The sequence below is a fragment of the Podarcis pityusensis genome (assembly GCF_964106645.2).
Source record: "Podarcis pityusensis genome assembly, chromosome: 3".
Taxonomy (NCBI): Eukaryota; Metazoa; Chordata; class Lepidosauria; order Squamata; family Lacertidae; genus Podarcis; species Podarcis pityusensis.
Window position 1 is genome coordinate 54,286,737 of NC_138026.1, and position 25,909 is coordinate 54,312,645.

A 25,909-nucleotide genomic window follows, 5' to 3' on the forward strand; every position below is an offset into this window, starting at 1 on the left:
TTAGTGTAACAGGAAAGCTGCAAAACAGTGTGGAGTGCTCTCGGTGCAACGTTAAAAAAGAGAGAGAGGAAAACAAGAAAGGGGAAGACGGAGAAGGGCGAGTTTTTGGGTGGTGCTTTTTTTTTTTTTTTTTTTAAAGCAACCCAAACCTCAAAGTTTCCTAACTCTCAACGTGCTCGCTTGCCGGCGCTGGGGTTCGCGCCCTGCAAAAGGGGAGCCCCCTGGACTTTTCTCGGGCTGCGGTAACGCACTATTGTTTGCGGGTCTCCCCTCCCCCCCTCCCCGAAATATGGCAAAGGTTCAGGTGAACAACGTCGTGGTGCTGGACAACCCTTCTCCTTTCTACAACCCTTTCCAGTTCGAGATCACGTTCGAGTGCATCGAGGACTTATCCGAAGGTGAGTTTGCCCGGGGTGGATTTTTCGCCCCCTCGGCGCTGACCAAGCCCTTTCGGGCTATTTCCCTTCCCAGGCTTAAAGTTTGCAAAGGCCTCGCTGCTGCTGCTCCCTCGCCTCCTCCACCTCCTCTGCATCTGGCATGACGGAAGGACGGTGGGCTTTGCAGCCGCCGCCTCCTTCTCTCCCACCCAACCCGGCAGCGCCCGCACGGTGCGCCCAGCTTCTCCGGTCTTCCGCTCGCGAGGAAGGGAAGCCTTTAAGTTGCAAGGAACTTGTTTGAGCGCTGGGAGCAGCCATGTTGCCAGCATTGTGCTGCTGCTGGTGTGCGTTGGAGGGGGCGGCGGGGCGCGTACGCGAGAGAAGGAGGGCTCAACGGAAACACCTCGCACGCTTCGGGTTTTGGTGGCGGGAGGCGAGCCGGGAGAGGCTCAACTACCCAGTGCAAAGGAACCAAAGGGGTGCTACAGATGGGCGGGGGGGGGGCCGCTGAGAACACCTGCAAGTTAAGTGGTTTCCACTCATCCGCTTTTAGTGCTCGCACGAAGGGGTGTGTGTGACATGTTTAAAACGCTTTAGGGAAAAAACAACAACAGAATTTTAACGATGCCTTTTTTTAAAAAGTGTTAAATGGCCTTAAAAGCACTTCTGGTACTACTTTACGTTTGCATAACTTTTTAATTGTGACACCCCTTTCAGACGGAAGTTCGCTTTGGGGAACGCCCTGGAGGTTTGTAGTGGGTGTTTTGTTTTTCGTCTGGATAGCCTAATAAGCCTCTCTTCGGACCTCCACCCTTGCCCCCTCCCGGGGTAGTGAGGTCAGCAACACTTTCCCTACTAGAGGTAGCTAGCAACTTTTGCCGCCACCCTTCAAAAACGTCTTTGCCCTAGGAGGGCAGGAAGAATTCTTAAAGACTCCTCCAGAACTTGCTATCCTAACCTACTGTCTAGTGAAGTCCTGTTGAATTCAGCAGGGTTTACTCCCAAGTAACAGGTTAGGGTCTACAGCCTCAACTACTAAATATTACGAAGTCATGCAGAAATTGAGCAGAATGCTACAGTTGTCTAGAACAACACTTAAAAGTGCTAGTATCAACAAACCTCTTCAAAACAATTTTTCAGTATTGTAAAACATTTCCTTGGATGTAAATACTAATTATTTTCAGCCAGCCCTGCTGGTTTTCAATATTTGCTTTCAAATAAATATAAACATCATCGAGTTAATGTCAACTGGCTTTACTAATGTTAAGAGGCTACAATTTTTATGTGTTTTATTTTAGGTAAAGCAAAAGTACTAAAAGGTTTTTCTTCTTATAATGTAGATTTGGAATGGAAAATTATCTACGTGGGCTCCGCAGAAAGCGAGGAGTACGATCAAGTTCTAGATTCAGTTTTGGTGGGCCCTGTTCCTGCAGGAAGACACATGTTTGTATTTCAGGCAAGTCTGCTTTTAAACATTAAGGAAATTCTAAAACATTGTGTGTATGTTCAGATGGCTACTTTTGCGACAAGCAGTCACAAATTACATGTGACTTAAGTTCAGCACTGCCCTTTGCTTTAAAAGGGTAGCAAATCTAATGTTTAACCCAAGGCTGGACAGCTCTTCCTCTGGGTGCTGATTTTTAACCAAAAACATAGGGACACACATACCCAAGCGTGTGAGCAAGCATCATAAACAGTAAGTTGGCTCTGCTCTAGAAGAGAGAGAGAGTTGCTACAGAAAAATCTGTTCTGGGAATAGAAGGGAGGGAGGGAAATACTGTATATGGGGTAAAAATTTTAATTTCAGTAGGATTTTTTTTTTTAGTGTTTTAGAGGAACGATTTTTCGTGCATTTTTCATGAATACAGTAACATACCCTATTTTTCGCCCCATAGGACGCACCTAGTTTTTTTTGGGGGGGGGGAATAAAGAAAAAAAATTATTTCCCCCCCAGGCACGGGGCTGGCACGGGGGAAGCCCGAGCTCCCCCTGACCCCAGAAGAGCCTGCTATCCGCAAGCCTAGGGAGCCGCGCCGGTCTCCCCAGGCTTGCGGACAGCTGTGCGAAGCCCGGGTGCACTGAGGCTTCCTAATGCAGGCAGCTCTGCGCAACCCTCCGGAGCCCGGCGCAGCTGCGCAATCCTCCGGACCCCGGGAGGGCAGGCAGCTCTGCGCGATCCTCCGGAGGCCAGAGCGGCTTCGCGCCGGGCTCCGGAGGGTTGCGCAGAGCTTCCTGAAGCCTGGAGAGCGAGAGCCTCTCGCTCTCCAGGCTTCAGCGAAAGCCTGTATTCGCCCCATAGGACGCACCCACATTTCCCCTTCATTTTTGGAGGGGAAAAAGTGCGTTCTATAGGGCGAAAAATACGGTAAGCTATGTACGTGCAATCGTAGGTAATATTTTGGCCATCAGACTTGCAACTGCTCACACTGAGTATGAGTTAGATACTTTTCAGGGGAGGCTGTGTGTCTTCCTGCTTTCTGACATGCAAGTGGTGGGTGTGCAGGATACTGACTTCTTTGTAAAAGTGCCTGGGCTCTGGAATTTACAACCCTAGGGGGCCCATCTAGCCCAGTCTCCAAATCATCAAGAGGGCTGTAAAGGAATGTCATTTTTGTAGACGGCTTTTAACATTATCTGAACCCATGAGTTAATGGTTATATGTTGCTTCTGGTCACCTCCTTAACTGGCGGCAATATAGATGCATACATAAAATTTGTCAGCCTCATTGGGACCTCTGTGGGGCCAAAAATCTGCACAGAAATATTAAGAGCACACAATGCTTTTTGGGCGGAGTGTTCTTCAGGAAAGGGGGAAACAAGTGCGTTTAGAGGCCACTGAACACTGTGTGACTTGCAATTGTGGCACAGATTGCACTTGCTAAGCTAATACACTCTAGTTCTGTGCATCTCTCTACAAGGGGATTATTACACAGTCACGTAGTTGCATTTGTATGTAGCTGGTTTTAACCATGATGTGTTCAAGAAGCCAATGTTTTGTTTCTCCAAAGTTTGGTTTGTTACCCAGTGGCTCTTGCCTTGTGCCTCTGTAGCTTGGTGTGTGCCTAGTCTGGAGCTACTAAGCAGAGCATGGTTAGGTAAGGCTGCTATGTTCAGACATGACAAACCATAGTTAAAACAAGCTGTGGTTTGTACGCCAACAACAAACTGGCTTCACATAATGATTTGTTGCCAGGAAAAAAATGATTAGTCCGCTGGGCAGGGTTCAGATATTCAAATGAACCATGGTTTAACATTATGTGCAGACGAGGTATGCGTGTGTTTATGTAAATAGCTGGGTGAATCCACACAGCTAAAAGCTGTGATGTTTGCTCTTTTGGGTAAAAAATTAAGGCAGATTGGGTACAACCTGGTTTGTTTTACTAAAGGAAGTCCACCAACAAAAAAATCTAGTAACAAGTTAAAAGACCTCACAAAAAATAAAATGAGCTTGGAATCCATATCAAGGAGCTGAAACAATTACAGGATGGTCCTTGACTGAAAACCTGAAGTATATGTCTTTGAAGATTAGAACTTTTGTGCTTCTTAGTTCAGTCGGCATCAATAAGTACTGTGCCAAATCTCTTTATATTGTGAGCATAGTGGTTTCCTTAACAAACAAAAAAAGTGGGGGAGCATTGGTCAGTCTTGTGTTTTGTTTTTTGCTGCAGGCAGATGCTCCTAATCCAGGACTAATTCCTGATGCAGATGCTGTAGGAGTCACAGTTGTGTTAATCACCTGCACCTACAGAGGTCAAGAATTTATTAGAGTTGGCTATTATGTGAACAATGAATATACTGAAACAGAATTGAGAGAAAATCCTCCGGTAAAGCCAGATTTTTCTAAGGTAGGAGTTATTATGCTTTGCTTATCTATTAAAATACTCTTGTTACATAGAATTAAAATGCTAAGAAATAAATCAGCAAGTCAAATTTTAAAAAGAGCTTTGTCCTGAATTTGTTCTAAGACTGCTTCAGAAGTCAAGAGTGTCTGATGCAACTCCAAAATGTTGATGTGAATGTCCTTGTTTTGCAGCTCCAGAGGAATATTTTGGCATCTAACCCCAGGGTCACAAGATTCCACATTAATTGGGAGGACAACACTGAAAAACTGACAGATGCAGAGAGCAGCAACCCAAACCTTCAGTCACTCCTTTCTACAGATGCACTGCCTTCTGCTTCAAAAGGATGGTCAACATCAGAAAATTCACTAAATGTTATGTTAGAATCTCATATGGACTGCATGTGACCCGACTTACCTTTCAGCGCTATGTATGTGTTAGGATGTAGACAGACAGCACAGAGACACACATACACACACACACACACACACACACCATCACCAGAAACGATTTCCCGGGAATTGCATATTCAACATGTGAAGAATTTGTTTTAAAATCCCCACATTCTGTAGAAAGTTTATAAGGAAAAAGTATTTGAGTGGATGTATAAATAAAAATTATTTTTAAGTAATTCTGAGGGTTTGCTTAGGCCACACTAAGTATGTTATTAAAACATTTATTTATTTTTCCTCCCCTGCAGGCTGGGTGGGGGTTGAGGGAAATACAGGAAGTTAGATATCTCATAGAATAGTTGGAAAGTACCCTGAGGATCATCTAGTCCTGAAATGCAGGAATATGCAACTGTCCCTTACGGAGATCGAACCTGCAACCTTGGCGTTGTCAGCACCACGCTCTAACCAACTGAACTGAAGAAGTTAAATATACTACTTGTTCAGTACATATGCAAGACTATTCTAAACAGCTTTTGTTTGGAAAGCAGGAAGCATAGCATAAACCGCAGCTGCCTTTTCAAGGCACATATGACTTTTAACAATACAATTTAGTCCAGCATCAAAACGTTTGTGTGGAATACTATTGTGCGTGTACTGTGGGGGTCCCCCCCTTCTCACATACGCTGTTCGTGGCATGCCATGCAGTGTTACCACAGAAAGAAATACAGGACTAAAATGTTTGTGCTGGCCTAGATGCATGGACACTAAACTCAAATCCTCCACCGCACCAAAATAATAGTATGTGCATTACAGTAGTCCTTATCAAGCAGTCAGGCTTATGTATAAGTTGTGGCTTAAAAGATTTATCAGCCTGCAGCCACATACTTGGTCTGAGACAGGGTCTTACGCTTTGTAGACCTCCCACACACTGACCCATTGCATGAAACATGATAAATAGAATTTAAAGCAACAGAAACTGAAGGTGCCTGGCACAGCATCAGGAAGCCTCTATATGCACACAGTATGATTATTTTATCTTTGATGCTATATAGTGTGGGAAGGAAGGGGAACTGAGTTCCTAGGCCAAACAAGATCTTAAATGTCTCATTGGGAGATAAAAGTGTATTCTTTTTAAAAAGGTAAAGGGACCCCTAACTGTTAGGTCTAGTCATGGATGACTATGGGGTTGCGGCGCTCATCTCGCTTTACCGGCCGAGGGAGCCGGCGTACAGCCGGTCATGTGGCCAGCATGACTAAGCTGCTTCTGGCGAACCAGAGCAGCGCATGGAAATGCTGTTTACCTTCCTGCCGGAGCGGTACCTGTTTATCTACTTGCACTTCATGCTTTCGAACTGCTAGGTTGGCAGGAGCAGAGACTGAGCAATGGGAGCTCACCCTGTCTGCCAACCTTCTGATTGGCAAGCCCTAGGCTCTGTGGTTTAACCCACAGTGCCACCCGTGTCCCATATTCTTCTTAGGTCCTCCCAAAGAGAAAACACAACTGGGCCGAAATATTAGAAAAGTTTCACTGTGACAGATGACATTTATTCCAGTTCTGCCCAACTGGCAATGGCCTCCTAGGTTCCTTACACAGCCCTGCTCCATGACATAATACTAGATACACACCCCGGGTTCATCCAGTGCAGTTGAACTTCAGGAGGTACGGGACAGACAAAAGGAAGTATTGTAAAATATAAACTCTGGGGTTTGCTACAACAGGGTGTGAAAATATGGTCCCCAAGCTTGATGGCTTAAAAGGGACTGGATTAAAAATTGAGGATAAAGGCTATGTGGCAATAAGGTTGAGTACCAGCAGATGGGAAACTGGAAGAAACCTACTGACTTCATGTCCTGCTTGTGAGCTTAACCATAGCTATTTGCCCACTGTGGGAACAGAATGCTGGACTAAATGGACCCTCAGTCTGATCTAGCAGAACTACTCTTACGTTCTGAAGAGTCCTTTGAAATTAAGAGCTTGCAGATTAAAGTTAGGGCATTCTGTGTGCAAAGCACATGTTCTATCGAGCCTTCTGGGAATAAAAAGATTATGTTTTGTCATGTATAGATATATCAACATCTTGAGGTAGGACTCAAAACACAAGTCCTGTTTCCTACAGAGTGCTTTTTCCTCAGTGCACTATTACCAAGAGTTATATTGCATTTGAATAAAAAAAAAATCCACTCCTTCATTACAACCTAAAGATGTAGATACTTTCAGAAGGTAATTGTCAACTGCCTCCTCCCCCAATATAAACAAAAATTCCAACCGCATTTGATTGTGCATTTGGATGTCTCATTTTACCTGCGCTTGTGGATCCAATTCCTGCTGTAAGTACAGAACGCGGAGTAATCTTTACTGCGTATTTCAGAAACTGAGACTTCCCTGTTCCAGGGTCTCCAACCAATAAAAGATGTGATTCACCTTGCAGGGAAACAAACGCACAAGTGTTTGCTAAAGCAGCATTTTAGATTAAAGTAATTATTTGGTGCAAGGCCAGAGAAATAATGAAACAGCAGAAATATAATGCCATCATGTCAGCCAATTTCCAATCTTTAAAATAAAAAGCCTTACATTTATCCTGCTTTCCATGAAAAGATAGCCACAAAGTGGCAGTTTTATCATATGTACTTGAATGTATGTACACTCAAAAAACAGAAGAATCTCACCCACCTGCCCTGTGTGCTCCACCTGCTCTGATCCCTGAACCAGACATGCCCACATGTATTGAATACTACCTGCATAGCCCAACCCTGATACTGAATCCTGGATACCAGGATTCAGATTACCACTCAGCCATGAAGATCACTGGGTTACCTTGGGCCAGTTGCAGGATCTCAGCCTAACCAACCTCACAGGTATTGGCAAAATAAAAAGAAAGTGCACCACCCTGAGCTTCTTGTAGGAAAGAGTGGGATATAACTATAATAATATATATATATTTTTAAATGTAGCCCCCAACTTTGCTAAGAAAGGATATGTGCTGAAAGTTTTATGGAAACGTCCTAGACACTAATTTCCATATTTTTTGTCCTAATTACAATTACGCTTTTATTTTATTTTTGCTTAGCTACAAAAATGATCATTCACCTCAATTCATCTCATATGATCTCAGGAGGAAAATGTAAAATATTTAATGTCTTAACAAACATTAGTAGTAGGATTATGATTAAGCATTAGTGGGGTTTTCCCATCCTTTTGATAGTATGCAAGCTCATCATGAGGTAACTTGCATTTCTAAATGGGGAGGGAATGATCTGACAAAAATGGCCATTGCTCAGGAATATTCCACTATAGTTTAGATAATGTTTATTGCAGGAAAATTGTACTTAATAGCCCTCTACAGAAATGACATTAATGCTTTGAAGGTGGCATTTAAATTTTGCTCTGGTGACCTATGGCATATATGCACACATTCAAAAACCTCTTAGGATTATATCCACCTACGCAAGTGGTGACATTTACTGCCCAGCACACAGCACTTCTGCCCTCCACACAAGGAAAAGCAGTTTGCTGAAAATTCTACAGTAACAGATCTAAGAAAAAATAACAGGCAAGTATGGAAAGAAAAGACTGGAATCAAATTATTTGAAGTTACAGGCTGTCAAAACATACAGGCCTTGCTCCCATGTCACTTTAAACCACGGACTATTGTTTAAAGATGAACACAAAGCATGCTGGTGCATAGGGCTAAAATTGCAGCTGCTTTGCTGCTACTTCTGTGTTGTCGACAGCAAAGCCATGGTTTCACTAAGCATCATGTCCAAACCCAGACTCATGGTTTGTTTCTCCCCAAACCACCATGAGTGGTAAGCCACAAACAAACCTTGGTTGTAGCTCATGGTTTATTTTGAGAGCAACAAAACGAGTCTGAGTTTAGATGCAACATGCAACAACAGAAGGGGTGGAAGAGCAAGGTACCCGCAATTTTAGCCTAATGCACCCAGCACATTCACCTTTAACTATGGTTTAGCACAGAGGTCGGCAACCTAAGGCCCATGGGCTGCTTTCGGCCCATGAGCTTCCTGGAACCGGTCCACAGCCGCTCTGTGGATCGGCCTGGGGATTCCATGCTTTTTTCCCCGCGGTGCCATTTTTTTTCTCACCACGGGGACCAACTTCCGGGTCAGAAGAGTGCCAGAAATGGTATGTGCGCATGTGCACGGTCACTCCTCTGTCCCAGAAGTGTGCCCGAAATAGCGTGTACGCACACGCGGGCATGCACACTCTGGCCCACTGAGAGGTCTGCCAGGGAGTGGACCGGCCCAGCCTTAAAAAACATTGCTGACCCCTGGTTCAGCATGATGTGTGAATAAGGCTTTTGTGAGATTTTGCTCTTTCCCCTCCAAAATCTGGTCAAATCTTTATTTTCATGTTATTAACTTGCTGGTGGATTATTTAAATTTAAAGAAGTCATTAAAAAATATTTTTAAACTACCACAAAAAGCACCACAACAATGTTGTGACAAAGTGACACAGTCCTGTGAAGTAGTACAGCAAATTTAAAGCCGTCTTTGTGACTGTTGCTATTGTTCCTCAAAGTGTACAACATACAGTTGCTTTCTAGAGTTTTTAGGGACATGATAACTTATGTGAGTGTCTTTCATGGGACTACTTTATCAAGAAAGCACTAAGGGATTAAAAAATCATACAATGGCAGCTCTTTTACACTACAAGTGGTACAGTAATTCAGGCCAATGTAGTGATAAAGGAGACAGGTCTATAGAGGGTTGTGTGTATGTAAAAGAGGGGATAGGTTTTATATATACTAACCTCTAACCCGAGTGCCTGCAGCATCTGTTCTCTGCACACCCCCTGCAAGCACCATGGCTACGGCCAACTTCACAAGATACAACCCAAAAATCTGAGGGCACAAGCTTGCTAAAATGTCGTTTCTCCCTGAAAAGGGGGGAGGGAAAATAATTAGTTCAGCTGATAACAAACTATATCTGATCACACACATTTCCCAAGTAAATGTCTAAGATACTACTCATTTGAACTCCTTGATTTAAAGTAACAGACTATGACAGGTGAATTAAAAAAAATAATGATCAGATGGCACTTTTGTAAATATTGGTTTGTTGTGGGAATGGTCTCACATGATGCTGAACAGAAAAAAAAGCCCAGATTCAGTGTTTTCCAGTGGGCAGTGATACTTAGAGAACATGTAGAAATTGGATCAGTAGAAGATGGTGTATTGGAGAAGTGCTGCTCACTCATGTTGCTGCTGCTTACTGGGAGGTGGAAGGGAAAGGTGGCAGCAAGGTTGGCATGGTATGGAGCTAATTCAGTGCTCCTGGCAGTGCATTTGCACCATGCCAACCTCCATGCCGCTTCGCCCCTCCTCCTCTAACCTCCCATAAGCAGCAGTGATACAACCGACCAGAGGTCAGGTGAGTGGCAGCGCTCCACCATGCCTTGTGCTATTGGAATAAATGAGATGTATAGCTTTACTGAAACACCTTTATTATTATTATTCCTCACAGGTATACTCGAGGGGTCATAGAAATAACACAGACTGGTTCTGGCTGTGAGAGCTCTGACAGATGTACAGAAGTCTACTATCAGCAAGAACACCCTTCATGCATTAAATAATTAATTTCAAGCAAAGGAAGGTTTGAGTAGATCAGGTCTCTCCACTTAAATGAATGGCTTTGCACAGGCAGTGGTACAATGTGCAGATTTGAGTGCACACAGAACTCTTAGTTTCGAGTAAATATTTATTACCCACATAAAAGCCAGCTCCTGGCTTCTGCCTCTTGGTCACACAAACAGAATCAATAAATAAAGTAGTGTGGCTGTCTGTCCCCAAGGCCACTTCTCGCTTGCACAGACTCTAGGATAGGCACCCCCAAACTCAGCCCTCCAGACGTTTTGGGACTACAACTCCCATCATCCCTAACCAGGGATGATGGGAGTTGTAGTCCGAAAACATCTGGAGGGCCGAGTTTGGGGGTGCCTGCTCTAGGATGTCTCTTCCCCATCCATCAACCTGAATAGTCACAGCACTGCTCCATCATTTAAAATGAAAGTTACTAGGAAATTCAGTTAGGCACCATTTATTGCACACTAAGTAGAAAACTATATAACTTTTTTGACAGTACAATGTACAATGCTGCTCAACACATCATCTAACAAGACAACAGACCGTTACGTTCTGATGTCATTTTAAGTTATTTATATAAAAAGTGCATACAGTGGTACCTCAGTTTATGAACAGCCCTGTTAATGAAATATTTGGTTTACGAACTCCACAAAACCAGAAGTAGTGTTCCCTTTTGCGAACTTTATCTTGGTCTGCAAACAGAAGCTGAATGGTGGAAGGGCATTGGCAGCGGGAGGCCTCATTAGGGAAAGTGCGCCTCAGTTTAAGAACAGATTTGGTTTAAGAACGGACTTCAGGAATGGATTAAGTTTGTAAACCGAGGTACCATTGTACAACTAAGTTCATAACAGAACCTGCAATAAATTTGCTATGAATTTATTATCTGGGAGAAAGCTTTGAACTATGTGTTTTAGTGCTTTTAATGCTCAGAAACAATAAAATTCCTGATACCAAAGTATCTTGATGAGGAAAAATGCTGTGAGAATGAAACAAACAGGAATCAAATGTGCACTTATTGAGTAAACAACTGACAGTGCAGGTGGGTTTTGCATATTTAGGTATGGCCCAACTGATAGAAAAGTCCTACTGTCCTCCATAAAAGCAGCAGCTTAGAAATCAGACCTAACGAAACAGGCCTAATTGTGAATATGTTCCGCCCCCCCACCACTAAAAAAAAATGGTGTGTTAGCATTTTTTCATTCCACTAATCTATTATATTCTCTTTTACAAACCTGCTAAGGGGTCGCCCCTATGTTTTCCCCAAAAATCTTCAAATTCTTTGCGGACCTCCTCATCAATTATAACACCTAACATCTGCTCGTTGTTTACTTGAATGTAATTGGCCTTTAAGACAATCTCTACATCACAACGTGCATCCTGGTGAAAAGGTTTCCACCTCTGCATTACTACTCCATAAACTGTTATGTCATCACCTGAGGACAAACGAGAATGGTCAAAACAATATTGCACATATCACATTCTGAACACACAAAGCTTCCTGTGGTTGACTCAGACTATTGGTCCATCGAGGTCAGCATCATCTATTCTGACTGGAAATGGCTTTCTAAGGATTTGTGCAGGGGCCTTTCCCAACCCTTAAAATGGGAAAGTCAGGAATAAAACTTAGCATTTGCATACAGAGCACATCCTTTGCCTCTCTCTCAGTTAACTTGGTTAATACCTGCAGACATCTGTTTAACAGCTAAATACTTTAGATGCTAGCACTCTGATGGATTGGAATCATAGAATCATAGAGCTGGAAGGGACCACAAGGATAATGTATTCCAACCCACTGCAGTGCAGGAATCTGTTGCCCAACATGGGGCTCAAACCCCACAACTCTGGGATTAAGAGTCTCATGCTCTACTGACTGAGCTTTCACCTAACGTCAATGACATTATCTTCTACGTAGCAACTTTTTAAAACCTTCATTTGTAAAGTTTTAGAGGCAATGCAGCTCAAATAAAAATAAACAAACAAGACAATACCTGCTAAAAACAAAGTTTAATGCTAACAATCACTAATCAACCAAATTATAAGCAAGGAACAACCGAGTGGTAAACATTATGATTTTTAAATTGTGCATATAAAGAATAATATATTTGGAAACAGATCAAATTTACATTTAGGGTTTAAAAAACTTTGACCGCACCCTTCATCTAGCAATTAGTACTGCAACATGGTAAAAGAAATGTTTATTTCATCTAGTGGTAATGTAATTAAGGTATGTCTCAGGGAACTGCCATCGGAAGGAAGGGAGGTGAAAGGGCTCACACAGGTTGGGAGAGACTCAGCAGCTGAAGAGGGAACCAGTAGGGGGAGAGGAGGTGAGCTGAGGGAAAGTGAGCTGGAGGGATGGCTCAGAGACACTTCCAGCGAAAACAGTGGGGAGGTTTCAGGACCTCCTGTAGGGACACCCACTCCTCGCCGGAAACTGTCACGCAGAGAGTCCAGAAGACGTGTTTCCGTTAAGGAGCTTTTATGTTGGAAGCGATTCCGAAAGCAACCACTGTCGGAATCTGCCAGCGACTGACGGAGCCATGTTTAAGGGGCTCCGTTACAGACAGAGGTTTGCAAACTTGACCAAACTCTGAGGGACTTGGATTTTACACACAAGCAGCTCATCGTCCCATCACAGCATTCCGACAGTCTCCGTGAGCAGCTTGTGCAGGAGAAGGCATCATGAGCAACCCAGCCGGAACCGGAGAAGCAGGAGCTGGAGCGGGTCCAAGCCTGGAAGAAAGGTACCGGGCGTTGGAGGTCCAGCTAGCGCTGCAGACGGCGAGGCTCGAGGAGAGGAGGGCTCAAGATGCAGAGAAGGGGAAAACCACCCCGCTCGCCAGAAAGTTGCCAGGATTGGTACAGAAGTTTGGGGGGGAGCCCAAGGACTATCATGCCTTTAGGACAGAGATGCAATATGCCCTTAATCTGCAGTTTGATGACTTTCCCGACGAGGAATCGCGGGTGGCTTTTGTGATTGGGCATCTCGAAAAGGGGGCGAAAGACTGGGTGAGGCCCCTGATGGCAACGAATAATGACATCCTGAAGGACACGAGGAAGTTTTTTCGTGCCATGGATCTGATGTTTTCCAGCGATATTGAGCAGGGAGTGGTACGCAGACAGTTAATGGCGTGCAAACAGGGGAGCCGATCTGTTCGTGAGTACTGGACTGAGTTTACCATGTTGATCCATAAATTGGGGTGGGATCTATCGGCGGAACCCATTCAAATGCTCTTTGAAGAAGGGCTTTCTTCGGCTGTGAAAGACGAACTTTCCCGGGCGCCCAGGGCGGAGTCTATGGACCAGCTGACCAAATCAGCGCTGACCATAGGAGCGCGCCAAGAGGCGAGAGCCTTGGAGAGGCGGGAAGGGAAGGGGGAACGTTGGAGGGAGCTTCGCATTCCAGAGATTCCAGAGCCACCGTTCCCGCCGGGAGAGCCGATGGAAATTGGAACAGCGCGCGCGCAGTTTCAAAGCCCAGTGAAGAGCGGAAGAAGGAGGGGAAGGGCGCCAAGAAATGTTATCTCTGCCAACAGCCAGGTCATTTTGCCAGAGTCTGCCCCCAAAGAAAGGAATGGCAAGGAATGGCGGGAGCTGTTGGGGAGAGGGAGGAAAAGGTACCGGAGCAAGTAAAAGCCAACGCCTGGCTGCCACCGTCAGGGCACAGCAGCCAGGCCAAAGAGCAGTGAAAGTGCCCACGCCGGAACCTCCTAAACCCGCCCTAGTGATAGAGGTGTTACTAGAGCTGCCTAACGGACACCCACTAAAGATAAAGGCGCTATTGGACTCAGGCAGCTCCTGCAATTTCATGAGTAAGGAGTTTGCTGCTGAGCACCAGATACAGACTATCCCTTTAAGTAACCCTTTGCAGGTGACCACGATCGATGGAAGGGAGCTGCTGGGAGGAGAAGTCAGCCAGCAGACCGTCCCAATGATAATGAGGGTAGCAAGACACACTGAGCTAATAGCGTTTAATGTGGCTACCTTGGGAGGAGCTCCCATTATTTTGGGGATGAGCTGGCTAGCGTTACATGATCCGCTAGTGGGCTGGCATCAGAGAGTGGTCTCCTTTGGGTCAGCACATTGTCTAGAACACTGCAAAGAGCGGGAGGCTCAAGGAGGGGCCAGAGCCACTCTAGCAGGGACGGAAGTAACGGAGAAGGGGAAGGTTCCCCAACAATACGCCGACCTGAGCAACGTCTTCAGCGAGAGGGAGGCAAACAAACTACCCCCACATAGACCCTTTGACTGTCAAATCAATTTACTCCCTGGGGCACAGCTCCCTGTAGGCAAGCTGTACGCCATGTCAGACAGAGAGATGCAGGAGCTAAGGGAGTTCATTGACAAGAACCTGAAGAGAGGGTTCATCAGAGAGTCCAGGGCGGTGGGGGGCAGCCCAGTGTTTTTTGTGGATAAAAAAAACACGGACAAACCTAGACTTGTAGTGGACTTCAGGGCCTTAAATGCAGTGTCAGAACCAGTGACTTTCCCGATGCCCAGAATTGATGACATTTTGACAAGGGTCAGGAAGGGAAAGATTTTTACTAAACTGGACCTGAGGGGGGCGTACAACCTGATACGAATAAGGAAGGGGGATGAATGGAAAACCACCATGTTCACCCCTTTGGGGGCATTTGAATATTTAGTTATGCCCTTCGGCTTACAAGCAGGCTCCGCGTGCTTTCAATCGTTTATGAACCACGTCCTGGGGCCTTTGCTTTACAAGAATTGTGTGGCCTTCTTAGATGACGTGTTAGTATATTCAGAGAATGAGGAGCAGCATGTAAAAGACGTCAGGGAAGTGTTGGGCAGACTGCAAGCCAATCAGCTGTGGGTGAAGCTAGAGAAGTGTCAGTTTCATGCCAAGGAGGTGGAATTCCTGGGGTACCGCTTGTCGGACAAGGGATTGGCCATGGATCCTGGCAAGGTCCAAGCGGTACTGGAATGGAAAACACCGAAAACAAGGAAGGATGTGCAAAGATTCCTTGGATTTGGAAACTTCTATCGGAAGTTCATCAGAAATTTTGCCCACTTGACGGCGCCCATTACGGACTGTCTCAGCAGTAAGAGGAAATTCGTTTGGATGGCGGAGACGGAGCGAGCTTTTGAGGAGCTGAAAAGGGCGTTCGCTTCGGAAGAACAGCTCCTGCATGTGGATTTACAAAAACCGATGCGAGTGGAAACGGACGCATCAGACCGGGCTGTGGGGGCGGTGCTTCTGCAGCCTGGCAAGGAGGAGTCGGAGTGGAGACCGTGTGCCTTTTTTTCGCGAAAGCTGAACAAATCTGAGAGGAACTACACGGTGTATGACCGAGAACTACTAGCCATTCATGAAGCGTTCAGGAGATGGAGGCATTTATTAATTGGGGCACAACATAAGGTGCAAGTGTGCACGGACCACAAGAACTTAGAGTATTGGAGAACGGCACGAGTGCTCAACCAACGGCAAGTGAGATGGGCCCAGGAGTTCTCCAAATTCCACTTTGAAATTTGTTATGTGCCAGGTCCAGAAAATGTTAGGGCGGACGCTCTCTCACGCAAACCTGAATATTTGGAAGGGGAGGGGGCACCCGAAGAGAGACATGTCATCCCAGAGGACCGCTGGGTGTGTGGGGCGGCACTGGTGGGGCAAAGAGAACTGGTAGAGGAAACAGCGAATGATGAATACGCCCAGAATAAGCTCAGAGGTCTTAGGGGTGAGGGAGAGGAACCAGGGGGTTTCGAGGAAAGAAATGGAGCTTTGTATTACAAAGGGGCACTGTATATCCCTGAAGGAGACTTAAGGGGGAGGGTACTCAAGCAGTTGCACGACAGCCCCACGGCGGGGCATTTTGGACAACACAAAACCATGTGGTTGGTCACCAGGGAATTTTGGTGGCCTAAGGTGAGGGAAGATGTACGGGAGTATGTAAGAGGGTGCGAGCAATGCCAGCGAGCCAAAGGGGAGAGGCGGGCACCGGCGGGGCTATTAGAACCCTTACCAACCCCAGAACGACCTTGGGAGGCAGTGTCGATAGATTTTATGACTGATCTGCCGAAGTCCAAGGGGAAAACAGCCATCATGGTGGTGGTAGACCTACTAACAAAGATGTGCCACTTTGTAGCCTGCTCGCATGCAGTCACGGCGGAAGAGACAGCGAAGTTATTTGTAGAACACATTTTTAGGTTGCCCGGGGTGCCATTGAGGGTGGTCTCAGACCGAGGAAAACAATTTACTTCCAGGTTCTGGAGGAAGCTCATGAGCTTACTGCAGGTGGAGGTCAACTTTTCGACTGCCCGGCACCCTGAAACCAACGGGCAGGCGGAAAGAGCAAACGGTGTCCTCCAGCAATACCTGAGGTGTTATGTCAATGACAGAGAGAATGACTGGGTAGAAAAGTTGGCGCTGGCGGAATTTGCCTACAACAATGCCGAGAATGTGTCCACAGGGATGAGCCCCTTCTTGGCTAATTATGGGTGTCATCCCAGGGCTTTCCCAGGGGGAGAAGGGGAGAGATGGAGCGTCCCGGCAGCCGAGCATTATGTAGAAGAAATGGAAGCAATCCATCGTCAGCTCCAACTCAACTTAGAAAGGGCGAAGGAAGAATACAAGAGGCAGGCAGACAAGAACCGAAGGGAAGGTGAAACCATAAGGGTGGGAGATAGGGTGTGGCTGTCAACCCAAGGGTTGCCGTTCAAAGGAGGTTGTAAGAAATTAAGACCCAGGAGATTGGGTCCCTTTGAGGTCATTCAACAGGTCAACCCAGTGGCTTTCAGGCTCCGGTTACCCAACCACATGAAACTGCACCCAGTATTTCACAGGTCGTTACTGTCACCGTATGAGGGGGGACGAGAAGGGATGGCCACTCGGGGACCGGTCATAGAAGAAAGAGAATGCAGCAGCCATGTGGCAGAAATCCTCGACGCCAGGTGGAAGGGGGATCAGGTGGAGTATTTGGTAGCGTGGGAAGGAGAACCGGAGTCAGAAAACACTTGGGTAATGGCAGAAGATATCAATGACGAGGTATTGATAGAAACGTTCCATCAAAGGTTCCCAAGGAAACCTCAGCCTGTGGAGAGGTTCCGGAGGGAATACTTTGGGACCACCGATGAGGAGGAGGAGTTGGAAGGATTCCCGGACTTGGAAGGGGAAGGGGAGATGGACTCTGAGGAGGAGGAGTACTTCGAGACCAGGAACCGCAACAGGTGGAGAGAAGTGTTCGAGACATCGGAAGATGAAGGAAGTTCATTCCGGGGTTTTGCCTCCTCACCGCCCGTAGAGGAGGGGGCGGGAGGGGGTGAAGGGGGCCCTGGAGGGGAGGTGGATGTCAGGGAACTGCCATCGGAAGGAAGGGAGGTGAAAGGGCTCACACAGGTTGGGAGAGACTCAGCAGCTGAAGAGGGAACCAGTAGGGGGAGAGGAGGTGAGCTGAGGGAAAGTGAGCTGGAGGGATGGCTCAGAGACACTTCCAGCGAAAACAGTGGGGAGGTTTCAGGACCTCCTGTAGGGACACCCACTCCTCGCCGGAAACTGTCACGCAGAGAGTCCAGAAGACGTGTTTCCGTTAAGGAGCTTTTATGTTGGAAGCGATTCCGAAAGCAACCACTGTCGGAATCTGCCAGCGACTGACGGAGCCATGTTTAAGGGGCTCCGTTACAGACAGAGGTTTGCAAACTTGACCAAACTCTGAGGGACTTGGATTTTACACACAAGCAGCTCATCGTCCCATCACAGTATGGAATAAATTTCTAATGAAAAATGACTTTAAAAAAACCATTAAAAAAATCAGTGGGCTAAAAAGAAAATAAGGTGCCCCTTGAAATGGAAGTTTCCTCTCACAAGCCACAATTGTCTTAAAGTATCAAGATTTCATATTGTATGACCACAATGCCAGCAAAACAACATGGCATATAACATTTTCCTATTAGACAGTAACAACTCTGCTTTCACCTTTTCAAACATGGACAGTCCTAAAGAAGATTTTTTCAAAAGGCAGTGGCACAGAACTCACCAGATTTGCAGCTGTCAACTAAGTCATCTTCAAGGACAACTATCATAGAACGAGGAATACTTCCAACAGAGAGCCTTTGAACCTAGATTGCAAGAAGTGTATGTATTTTATTTCAAGATAAACAATGTTCAAAATAATCCTGAGCTAGAATCCTACAAATATCTCAACAGAAATTACACTTGAGTACCTATGTTGATCATTTGTGGCCTCATCCCTGGGAAATAATTCTTTAGCTACCCAATGGTGTCCAGGCAATCTGCTTTCATTTGGTCTATATTTCAATCAGGTTATGAATACTATGGTGACCCCTTTCCAAATAATTTGCAGCCTGAGCCTATGCAAGTTGAGTCATAATTTAATCCATGATGTTCAGTGGGGCTTATTCCCAAATCAATCTGCATAGGATTGTGGCCTTGAAATACTTTTACAGCATGGGGACACTTGACATGTCAAACCAATAAATACAAGGCAATATGGTGATGAGGTACCAGCTGGCTTGTTACAATTATTTGGGGGTGGGGAGGAAATTAGGAAGGAGCTCAATTGCCACCTTGCTCTTGTACATCAATTTCATTCATTTCTTGGGATTTCCGTATGCTGCATACAAAGTTTCCAAAACACTAAACTTTTCCTGAATTAAAACAAAAGCACTTTCTCTTAAAGAATGCATTTGAATGGGCATGCTGCTCAGATGAAATGGAGTGGGAAGTTAGCCATCAGTGACAATGAAACTAGCCTTTGGTCTTAAACCATTTTAGGTGCTGATCATTTTAATTCACATCTCTCAATGTCTGCTGGAAAAATATCAAGAGAAAAAAATAACTAAACAGCAATGTGGAATGGTACTGTTACCTGATGGTTTATTTAAGCACACCTAATGTGATTTTCCAGGACTGTTGTCTGCTTAAAAATTAAGATGTTCCTTATAAGAAGATGCAAAAATGTGATTTTGCTGCAACACAGGGATTTAATCTATATGTATGCCGGTAATTGTATTGTTTTTGTCCTCCAGGGAAAATTCAGTACAATCTCAACACAGTATATTTGAAGTTTGCCATAATTATTAATAAGATACAGGTAGAATGCAGGCAGAATGGTAAAACAATGCATAATAATTTCTATGCTTGCATCCATGTTACTATAACGGCTATGGCAGTCATCAGGGCATATCATCTGTTTAAGCATTTTGCCAATTTGTGTTAACCCTATTGTGAGATCCTAATTTTGCAGAGATGAATGGTGGGAACTAATGTGCCATGGCTGGGACACAGAATCACGGCAGAAGGTATAGCCAATATTAAAAGGGATGGAGGAGACATATCACTGAAGCTAACATCTATCCACTGATTTCCATAGCAAAATTAGGACCCCAGAAAAGTCATGGTATTAGTTTAAATATATTTGATACCTGCTCCTGAATCTTGATTTCTTGGTAGTCTCTGCAGCTGTTGGGAGCACAGGATGTTCCAGTGAGGCAAGTAAACTTAGATGAGTTGCAGCCTTCTTCATTAGGACAGGCTGGAGGACGGCAGAAAGCATAGTATTGTTCAAAGTCAGCCTTGACTACAAACACATGCTTGCACTTGTTGCACATGTAATCCCGTTCAAACTCCAGGACTTTCACAAGACTGGTACGAATAACAGTGCCAGTGACTGAGAGGAAGTGTCCCACATCTCTGGTCTTTGGGATGTGTTCTCTGGTTAGCTCTGGGCAAACCGGCAAACCTGGTAAATCAGCACATAGAAAATATTACCCCACAAATGTTAATTAAAGCTATGTTTTCTTATGTCACTGTTAAATCCCATCAAGGCTGCATCTTCAATTCCCCAGCAGCACAAGTTTGCAAGGCATTCTCAGATACACCTTGATGTAGAGCTGCCATCAAAGTATTTCATTAACTTGATCTACTACTAACAGCTTGGATGGGGAACTGGTGGCATGCCAACTCTCAACAGTCCCAGTGAACATGGCCAATGGTCAGGGATTATGGGAGCTGTAGTTCAGCAATTTTTAGGGCATACTATGTTTGCTACCCTTGGCCCCTAGTAGAAAGCCAAAGGTAAAGGACCCCTGACAGTTAAAGCCAGTCGCAAATGACACTGGGGTTGCAGCGCTCATCTCGTTTACTGTCTGAGGGAGCCGACGTTTGTCCGCAGACAGTATTTCCAGGTCATGTGGCCAGCATGACTAAGCCGCTTCTGGCGAAACCAGAGCAGTGCACGGAAACGCCTTTTACCTTCCCGCCAGAGCGGTACCTATTTATCTACTTGCATTTTGACGTGCTTTCGAACTTATCTGTCATTAATCTACCATGTGCAATTCTCAATTAATTACATGGTGGAGTGTTTTCCACTTGAATGACTTTGAACAAAACTTCTAAAGCAAATGCAGATACAACTGGCTAGAGCAGATAAAACATAACCACATATATCATGAGGGTAATAAGCTTAAAACACATAACTAATACTCAGAGGTTTTAAAGCATATGTGAGTGTCAAGCTTATGATATGCTGGCCACCCACAACCCCCAGAATTCTTGGATGATGTTTCACCAAAGCCCAAATAGTTATTTTGGATTCATATTGGCAATAAAAAACATTCAGGTTGCTCTTTTACAGCTTTTATTCATGGGATGAGATTACCCTTTGTAGACTGCCAAGAACCCCCTCCTTTCCATGCAGCAGTGGTTTCAAGCTCCTTACAGGCAAGTGGTGCAGGCCCTGTGCTGACAAGATCTGTGGTGGGATTCTTACTGGATGAGAACCCTAGCCTCTTCAATGCCACCCTGTTTTGTTGACACGGCCTTTTCACATTTTAGTATCTACATGAAACCACTGAGTGAGGTCATCCAGAATTGTGGAGCAAGTTTTCAGCAATATGCGGATGACACACAGCCTTACTTCTCCTTTACATCTGCAGGTGGAGCAGTGGATGTGCCAGACCATTGTCTTGCCTTGCTAGTGGACTGGATGAGAGCCAATGCACTGAAGTTCACTCCAGATAAGACAGACACACTGTTAGTGGTCAGTTCCCTGTATCAACTTTGTCACCCTCCTATGCACACATTCCAGCTTGTCAATATTGATTCTCACTGTGTCTTTTTATGTTATAAACCACCCTGTGATCCTCTGATGAAGCAGGCATACAAATTTAATAAATAATAAAATAATTATTTTATTTCTCCATGTTCTCGTGGCCTTGGAAACTATTTATGTTTTACCGGAATTCTACATAGGGAGATAGCTAGCAGGAAACTCCCATGTCAACCTATAATGTTCTCAAAGCCTTGGCAAGCATTCTGTGATCACTGTGAGACCATATTCTGCTTTATCTCTATAAGACAGATCACCCCTGCCCCAACTGCATCCCCGCCCCCCATTTGTACGCATTTCACTAAGTCCTTTGCAATAAATGCTAAACCTGCAGGTTCATAGAATTGCTGACTACACAGATTCATATTAACTGATACATCCATAGGTTATAGTTATAAACATATGCAAGGCCTTATAGAGGGAAAATTGATGGCATCACACTATCTACTCCTGATAACAATACTCTTCCTCAGTGTGACACTACAGGTGCATACAGGGAGGAAGCCTTTGAGGGGAGTGATTAACATAAAAATAGATCACAAAACACACTGTACTTTTAAAAACAAAAACACCCCATTGTTCAGTCAGAACACAAAATAAGTCCTGGAGAGAGTGAGTGTGTGTGTGTGTTATTGTAACCTTGGAGATATTATACTCTCTACATAAATTAAGAAGAGCTTCATGTTTTCCCACCATTTTGCCTGCAGCATCCTTTTTTCTATTAATAGGCCTAAACTCGACGACCTTCTTAAAGCACAGCTTATGCACCTCAAGCCAGAGACAGCTACAGCACTTCAGTAAGCTACTGCACATCTTTTTGGCATGGTTCTCAGGCAAAGCATCAGACAAGCAGACAACTGAGATCCAAAAGTAAAGCATTTGAAGAATAATAGGAGCCACCTTGTTTTGCCCTTTATAAGATAAGAGATAGGGAGGCCAGCAAGCAAAGGGATGCAGTCATCGAGGGGGGACTGAGACCATTGGTCAGAGAATAAATATTATAATGGAAAAAAGAAACAATAATTAATAACATCAGTAAAATCTAGGAGCTGGTGGGACTGAGTAAGAACCATTTCAGAGGGAGGGAAAGGTGGAGACCTGCCCAAAGCGTGTGGCAATCCTGCATGCCACTTTGAACTGTCTGGAGACAGGCAGGGAGAAAAGAAAACTGTGAACAAAACAGCAGACTCCAACCTCCCCTTTCTACATTCTATAATTATTAAGATTCTTTGTAATAAATGAATGAATGAATGAATGAATGAATAAATAAATTACACTAATGCCTGGAGAGTTTCTCTTCAATGCAATTCAATACATGGTTGCAATCTGATGAAATTCATACCTGATATCCTGGCATGAAGGTTCTGTTTAACAACAAAGTCATCCGTTTGAGGAACGGACTGAGAAAGGGTCATGGCTGCCCTGCGCAACGCATTGTCAAAAACAGGGAGCACTTCATTGGGAAAAGCATTAAAATATTCACCAACTTCCATGTTGGTCTCAAATAGCGTCATAGCATCAACAATAACTGGGTAATGCGTATCGTCATCTTTTTCTCTTAAAATCAGCAAGAGGTCATTTTTGTGGTGTTCCAGAACATACGACTCAAACACTTGTCCAATTAGGTTTATCTGTTCAGTACTTAGAAGCATAGTGAACCTATAATTAGAAGATGAAAAAAAATTCATTAAGCCAGTAAAAATGCACATCTTTAAATTATTTGCAGACAACCTTTCTTTTTCTTTTGGGTTCCATTGTGAGGGATGGCTATAAATTGAATAAATGAATAAAATAATTTTTAAAACCCATTCTGGACTTGTTTCTACAATTGACTTTGGACTTTAATCATGTTTTCTGCCTACCGTAGTTTCTAGTGGAAATTCTTTCCCACATCTCCTGTACTTCTACAAATTTCTGTAACAATGTTTATTTTTACAAGGTGTGTTCCCCACCAACTTTTATTTATTTATATTCTTATTTAAACAATTTACATACTACTTAACTACAGTAGTCTCTAAGTGATGCACAGAAAATACAATAAAGGTAAACCTCAGTTAAAACTATAAAACCAGAAATAAGTTAAAATGCCTGCTGGAATAAATAAGTGTTCAAGAGGGAGGGGGGCTTGTATAACCTCAACTGGAAGGGAGTTCCATAAAACTGGGCCAACAATACAAAATACATGGTTTTGGGTGGCTACGAGCCATGCCTCTGAACCATGGGGGACCACCAACAGTGTTTCCTCTAATATCTCAGTGACTGGGCAGGTATAGGCCAGAGATCACCAACTGGATGCCTGTGCGAACCATGGTGTCCATGAAAATGTCCCAGAAGCTGAGCTTTCATTTCTTAAAATTTAAGTCTCAGGCCCTCCTAGAAAGAAAATTATGGGGCAAAATGTGCAGGTACTAAGGGGCACCCCAAAACTTGTTCTGTCAGAGGAAGTGAAACCCCAACCAGAACTGGAAATTTTCTAGTCTCTTGGGCACAGGAACCACGAACCCCCAGAGCCTCTGTCTTCCCAGGGTTCAGGTTCACTTTATTGGCCCTCATCTAGTCTACTGTGCCCAGATAATGCTTGACATCACACACAGCCTCTCCTGATTCAGATATTATGGAGCAGCAGAGCTGTGTGTCATCTGTGTACTAATGACACTTTGGGACCAAACTCCAAAAAGACCGCAAGGGGGACAATAATGTACCCATTATACCTATCTGGTGTTTAACAAATGATAAACATTATAACTGATATAGCAAATCAGTTCTTATCCCACCATGCCTATTTATTTAAACCGACAAATTTAAAACTGCTCTTTCATGCTCAGAGCTCTGAAAAGGCAGGCTTCTAAGTTTTAGCAAGCAGGTAAGAATTTCGGAAGCTCCATTCTTTTATTGCAACACGTGAGCTGCCCTGAAAATTAAAGGGTGGTGTTATACTGCAAATCGGCTGAGCAAATAAATAAATAAATGTTTGATTTTAAATTGAATTAATTAAAAATCAGTATTTTTAATACCTCCTAATACTCTGGGTATGTATAAGCTGTAGTTTGGTTCAGTTATCAACCTTAGCAATGCTCACTGGTTAACTACCATGTATTAGTATCTAAGACACTGGGGCAGCCGAGGTTGCTCCCTCCAGATGTTAGGATCCAGCTCCACTCAGCCCCAGCTTGCAAGGCTATGATGTAGTCCTACATTGACTGGAGGGTGGCACCTTGCCTACTCCTGTTCTGAAGACGGGTACAGGAGCTCACAGAAGAACTTTTGCCTTCTGACCAGGAAGCCTTGAAAACTCTCTTTTTGGTGCTTCAGGACTGAACAGGAAGGAAGACACCAGGACTCCTGCACCAGTAATCACTGTGGAGAAGAGATAAGCTGGGCAGCTGCAAGATTTTGAGGGGCAGAGTGGAGGCCAAATCCCGTCTCCTCCACCGCCATGTCGCCCTTGACTTCTGGCCTCCTTATTCATTTTTTATCACAGGTGTTCTTGCAGCTCACCCGGCCCCCACAAAAACCTAACACGCTGCTGACTATGTCCCCAGAGCGGAGGGAGAGGCACTTTGCGCATGTTCTCTTCTCCACACGCTCAGTCGTACTGAGCTCGGATCGAAAACATCGCGCGCCTCAGGCTAAACACTCTCAGGCAAGCGCTGGGTGCGGACGGGGGAGGGAGGGGAAGCACCGAGCCGGCTGCAGCCCCAGAAGGAAGCGGCATTTCCCGCCTCCGGAGCGCAGCGCTCGTGGGAAGCAAAGCCCCGCCCCGCCGCCGCGCTCAGGGCGCCGAGAGCCCCCGGGGGTTGATGGGTTTGTAACTTGTTGCAAGAGCAGAAGCCGTAAAGGGGCGGCGGGAGAAGCCTCCTGCAAAGCAAAGCCAGGCCGAAATGGAAGAGCCGCCTGTGTACAAACCAATTCCGCCGCTGTGGGAGACGCACCTCTTCAGGCAGAGTGGCGTCTTCGCCAGGAAGCGTGTGAAGGAGGAAGTAACCCCGGAGGAGCGCGTTATTGAGGGGAAAAGAGAAAGAAAGAGCTCCCCCGCCTTTCCTCCGGGGGTTCCGTCAGGGCTTACCCAGGCGGGTCGGCCGGCCACTCCTCGCAGTCTTCGCTGCCGCCGGCGGTAGTAGCTGCGGTGGGTGGGACGAGCGTTGTGCAGTTGGCGGGAGCGACGAGGCGCCTCTCGGTCCCCGCCTTCTCTCCCAAGTTCGCTCCGGCCCGTTCAGCTGAGCTGGCTGCTGGTTATTAGGAGGAGCTTGGGAGAGTTGAAGCGAGAGGAGGATAGTGCTGCCTCTCTTCTCAGAAATAAACCCAAGGAATCAGTTAGCAGCGGTGGGGAGAAAGGGAGTTACTCCCCTCTCCTCCCGCCCCTAACTAGAGGTCAGGCCAGGGGTGCAAAGATTAACAGCGCGCGAGCATAGGCGTGCAGTGGGGGCTTATGTCCTGGTAACTTGCCCTTTTCATGTGAGCCTCGCTTGGGCATCGGGTTGCGTCCTAGCCTAAGACTCTTAACGGGATTACCTGGAAGGTATTGCCCATTGAACTTCGTACGACTTGTGAATAAATATAATGGTAGGCATATGTGTTTATTAATTAAGCACCTAGGTAAGTGGCAGGCATTGTC

The 25,909-nt window shown here is 45.2% G+C and overlaps 2 protein-coding genes across 6 annotated transcripts in view; one reads left to right on the forward strand and one right to left on the reverse strand.

Moving 5' to 3' along the window:
* The window catches only part of MCM9 (minichromosome maintenance 9 homologous recombination repair factor), a 36,949-nt gene extending 11,040 nt beyond the window's left edge, over positions 1–25,909 (reverse strand). The window contains exons 1-7 of one of the 5 annotated variants that reach the window (XR_013984345.1): positions 25,361–25,909; positions 22,637–22,953; positions 19,610–19,926; positions 18,202–18,283; positions 11,443–11,643; positions 9,379–9,504; positions 6,910–7,029 (exon numbers count right to left, since the gene is read on the reverse strand). Coding sequence is in view for 4 of the 5 variants with exons in the window: in XM_080999543.1 (XP_080855669.1) it covers positions 6,910–7,029; positions 9,379–9,504; positions 11,443–11,643; positions 18,202–18,283; positions 19,610–19,926; positions 22,637–22,946 (1,156 nt within the window). In the remaining variant the exon portion in view is untranslated. Of the gene's footprint in view, positions 1–6,909; positions 7,030–9,378; positions 9,505–11,442; positions 11,644–18,201; positions 18,284–19,609; positions 19,927–22,636; positions 22,954–24,308; positions 25,156–25,200 lie in introns of those variants that run through there. The other 4 variants (XM_080999543.1, XM_080999545.1, XM_080999544.1 and 1 more) reach the window with 4 other exon arrangements.
* Positions 20–4,846, forward strand: ASF1A (anti-silencing function 1A histone chaperone). The gene is made up of 4 exons (XM_080999772.1): positions 20–398; positions 1,718–1,837; positions 4,049–4,221; positions 4,410–4,846. Exons 1-4 carry the CDS (start codon positions 290–292, stop codon positions 4,620–4,622), a joined length of 615 nt encoding a protein of 204 aa, XP_080855898.1. The 5' UTR covers positions 20–289; the 3' UTR covers positions 4,623–4,846.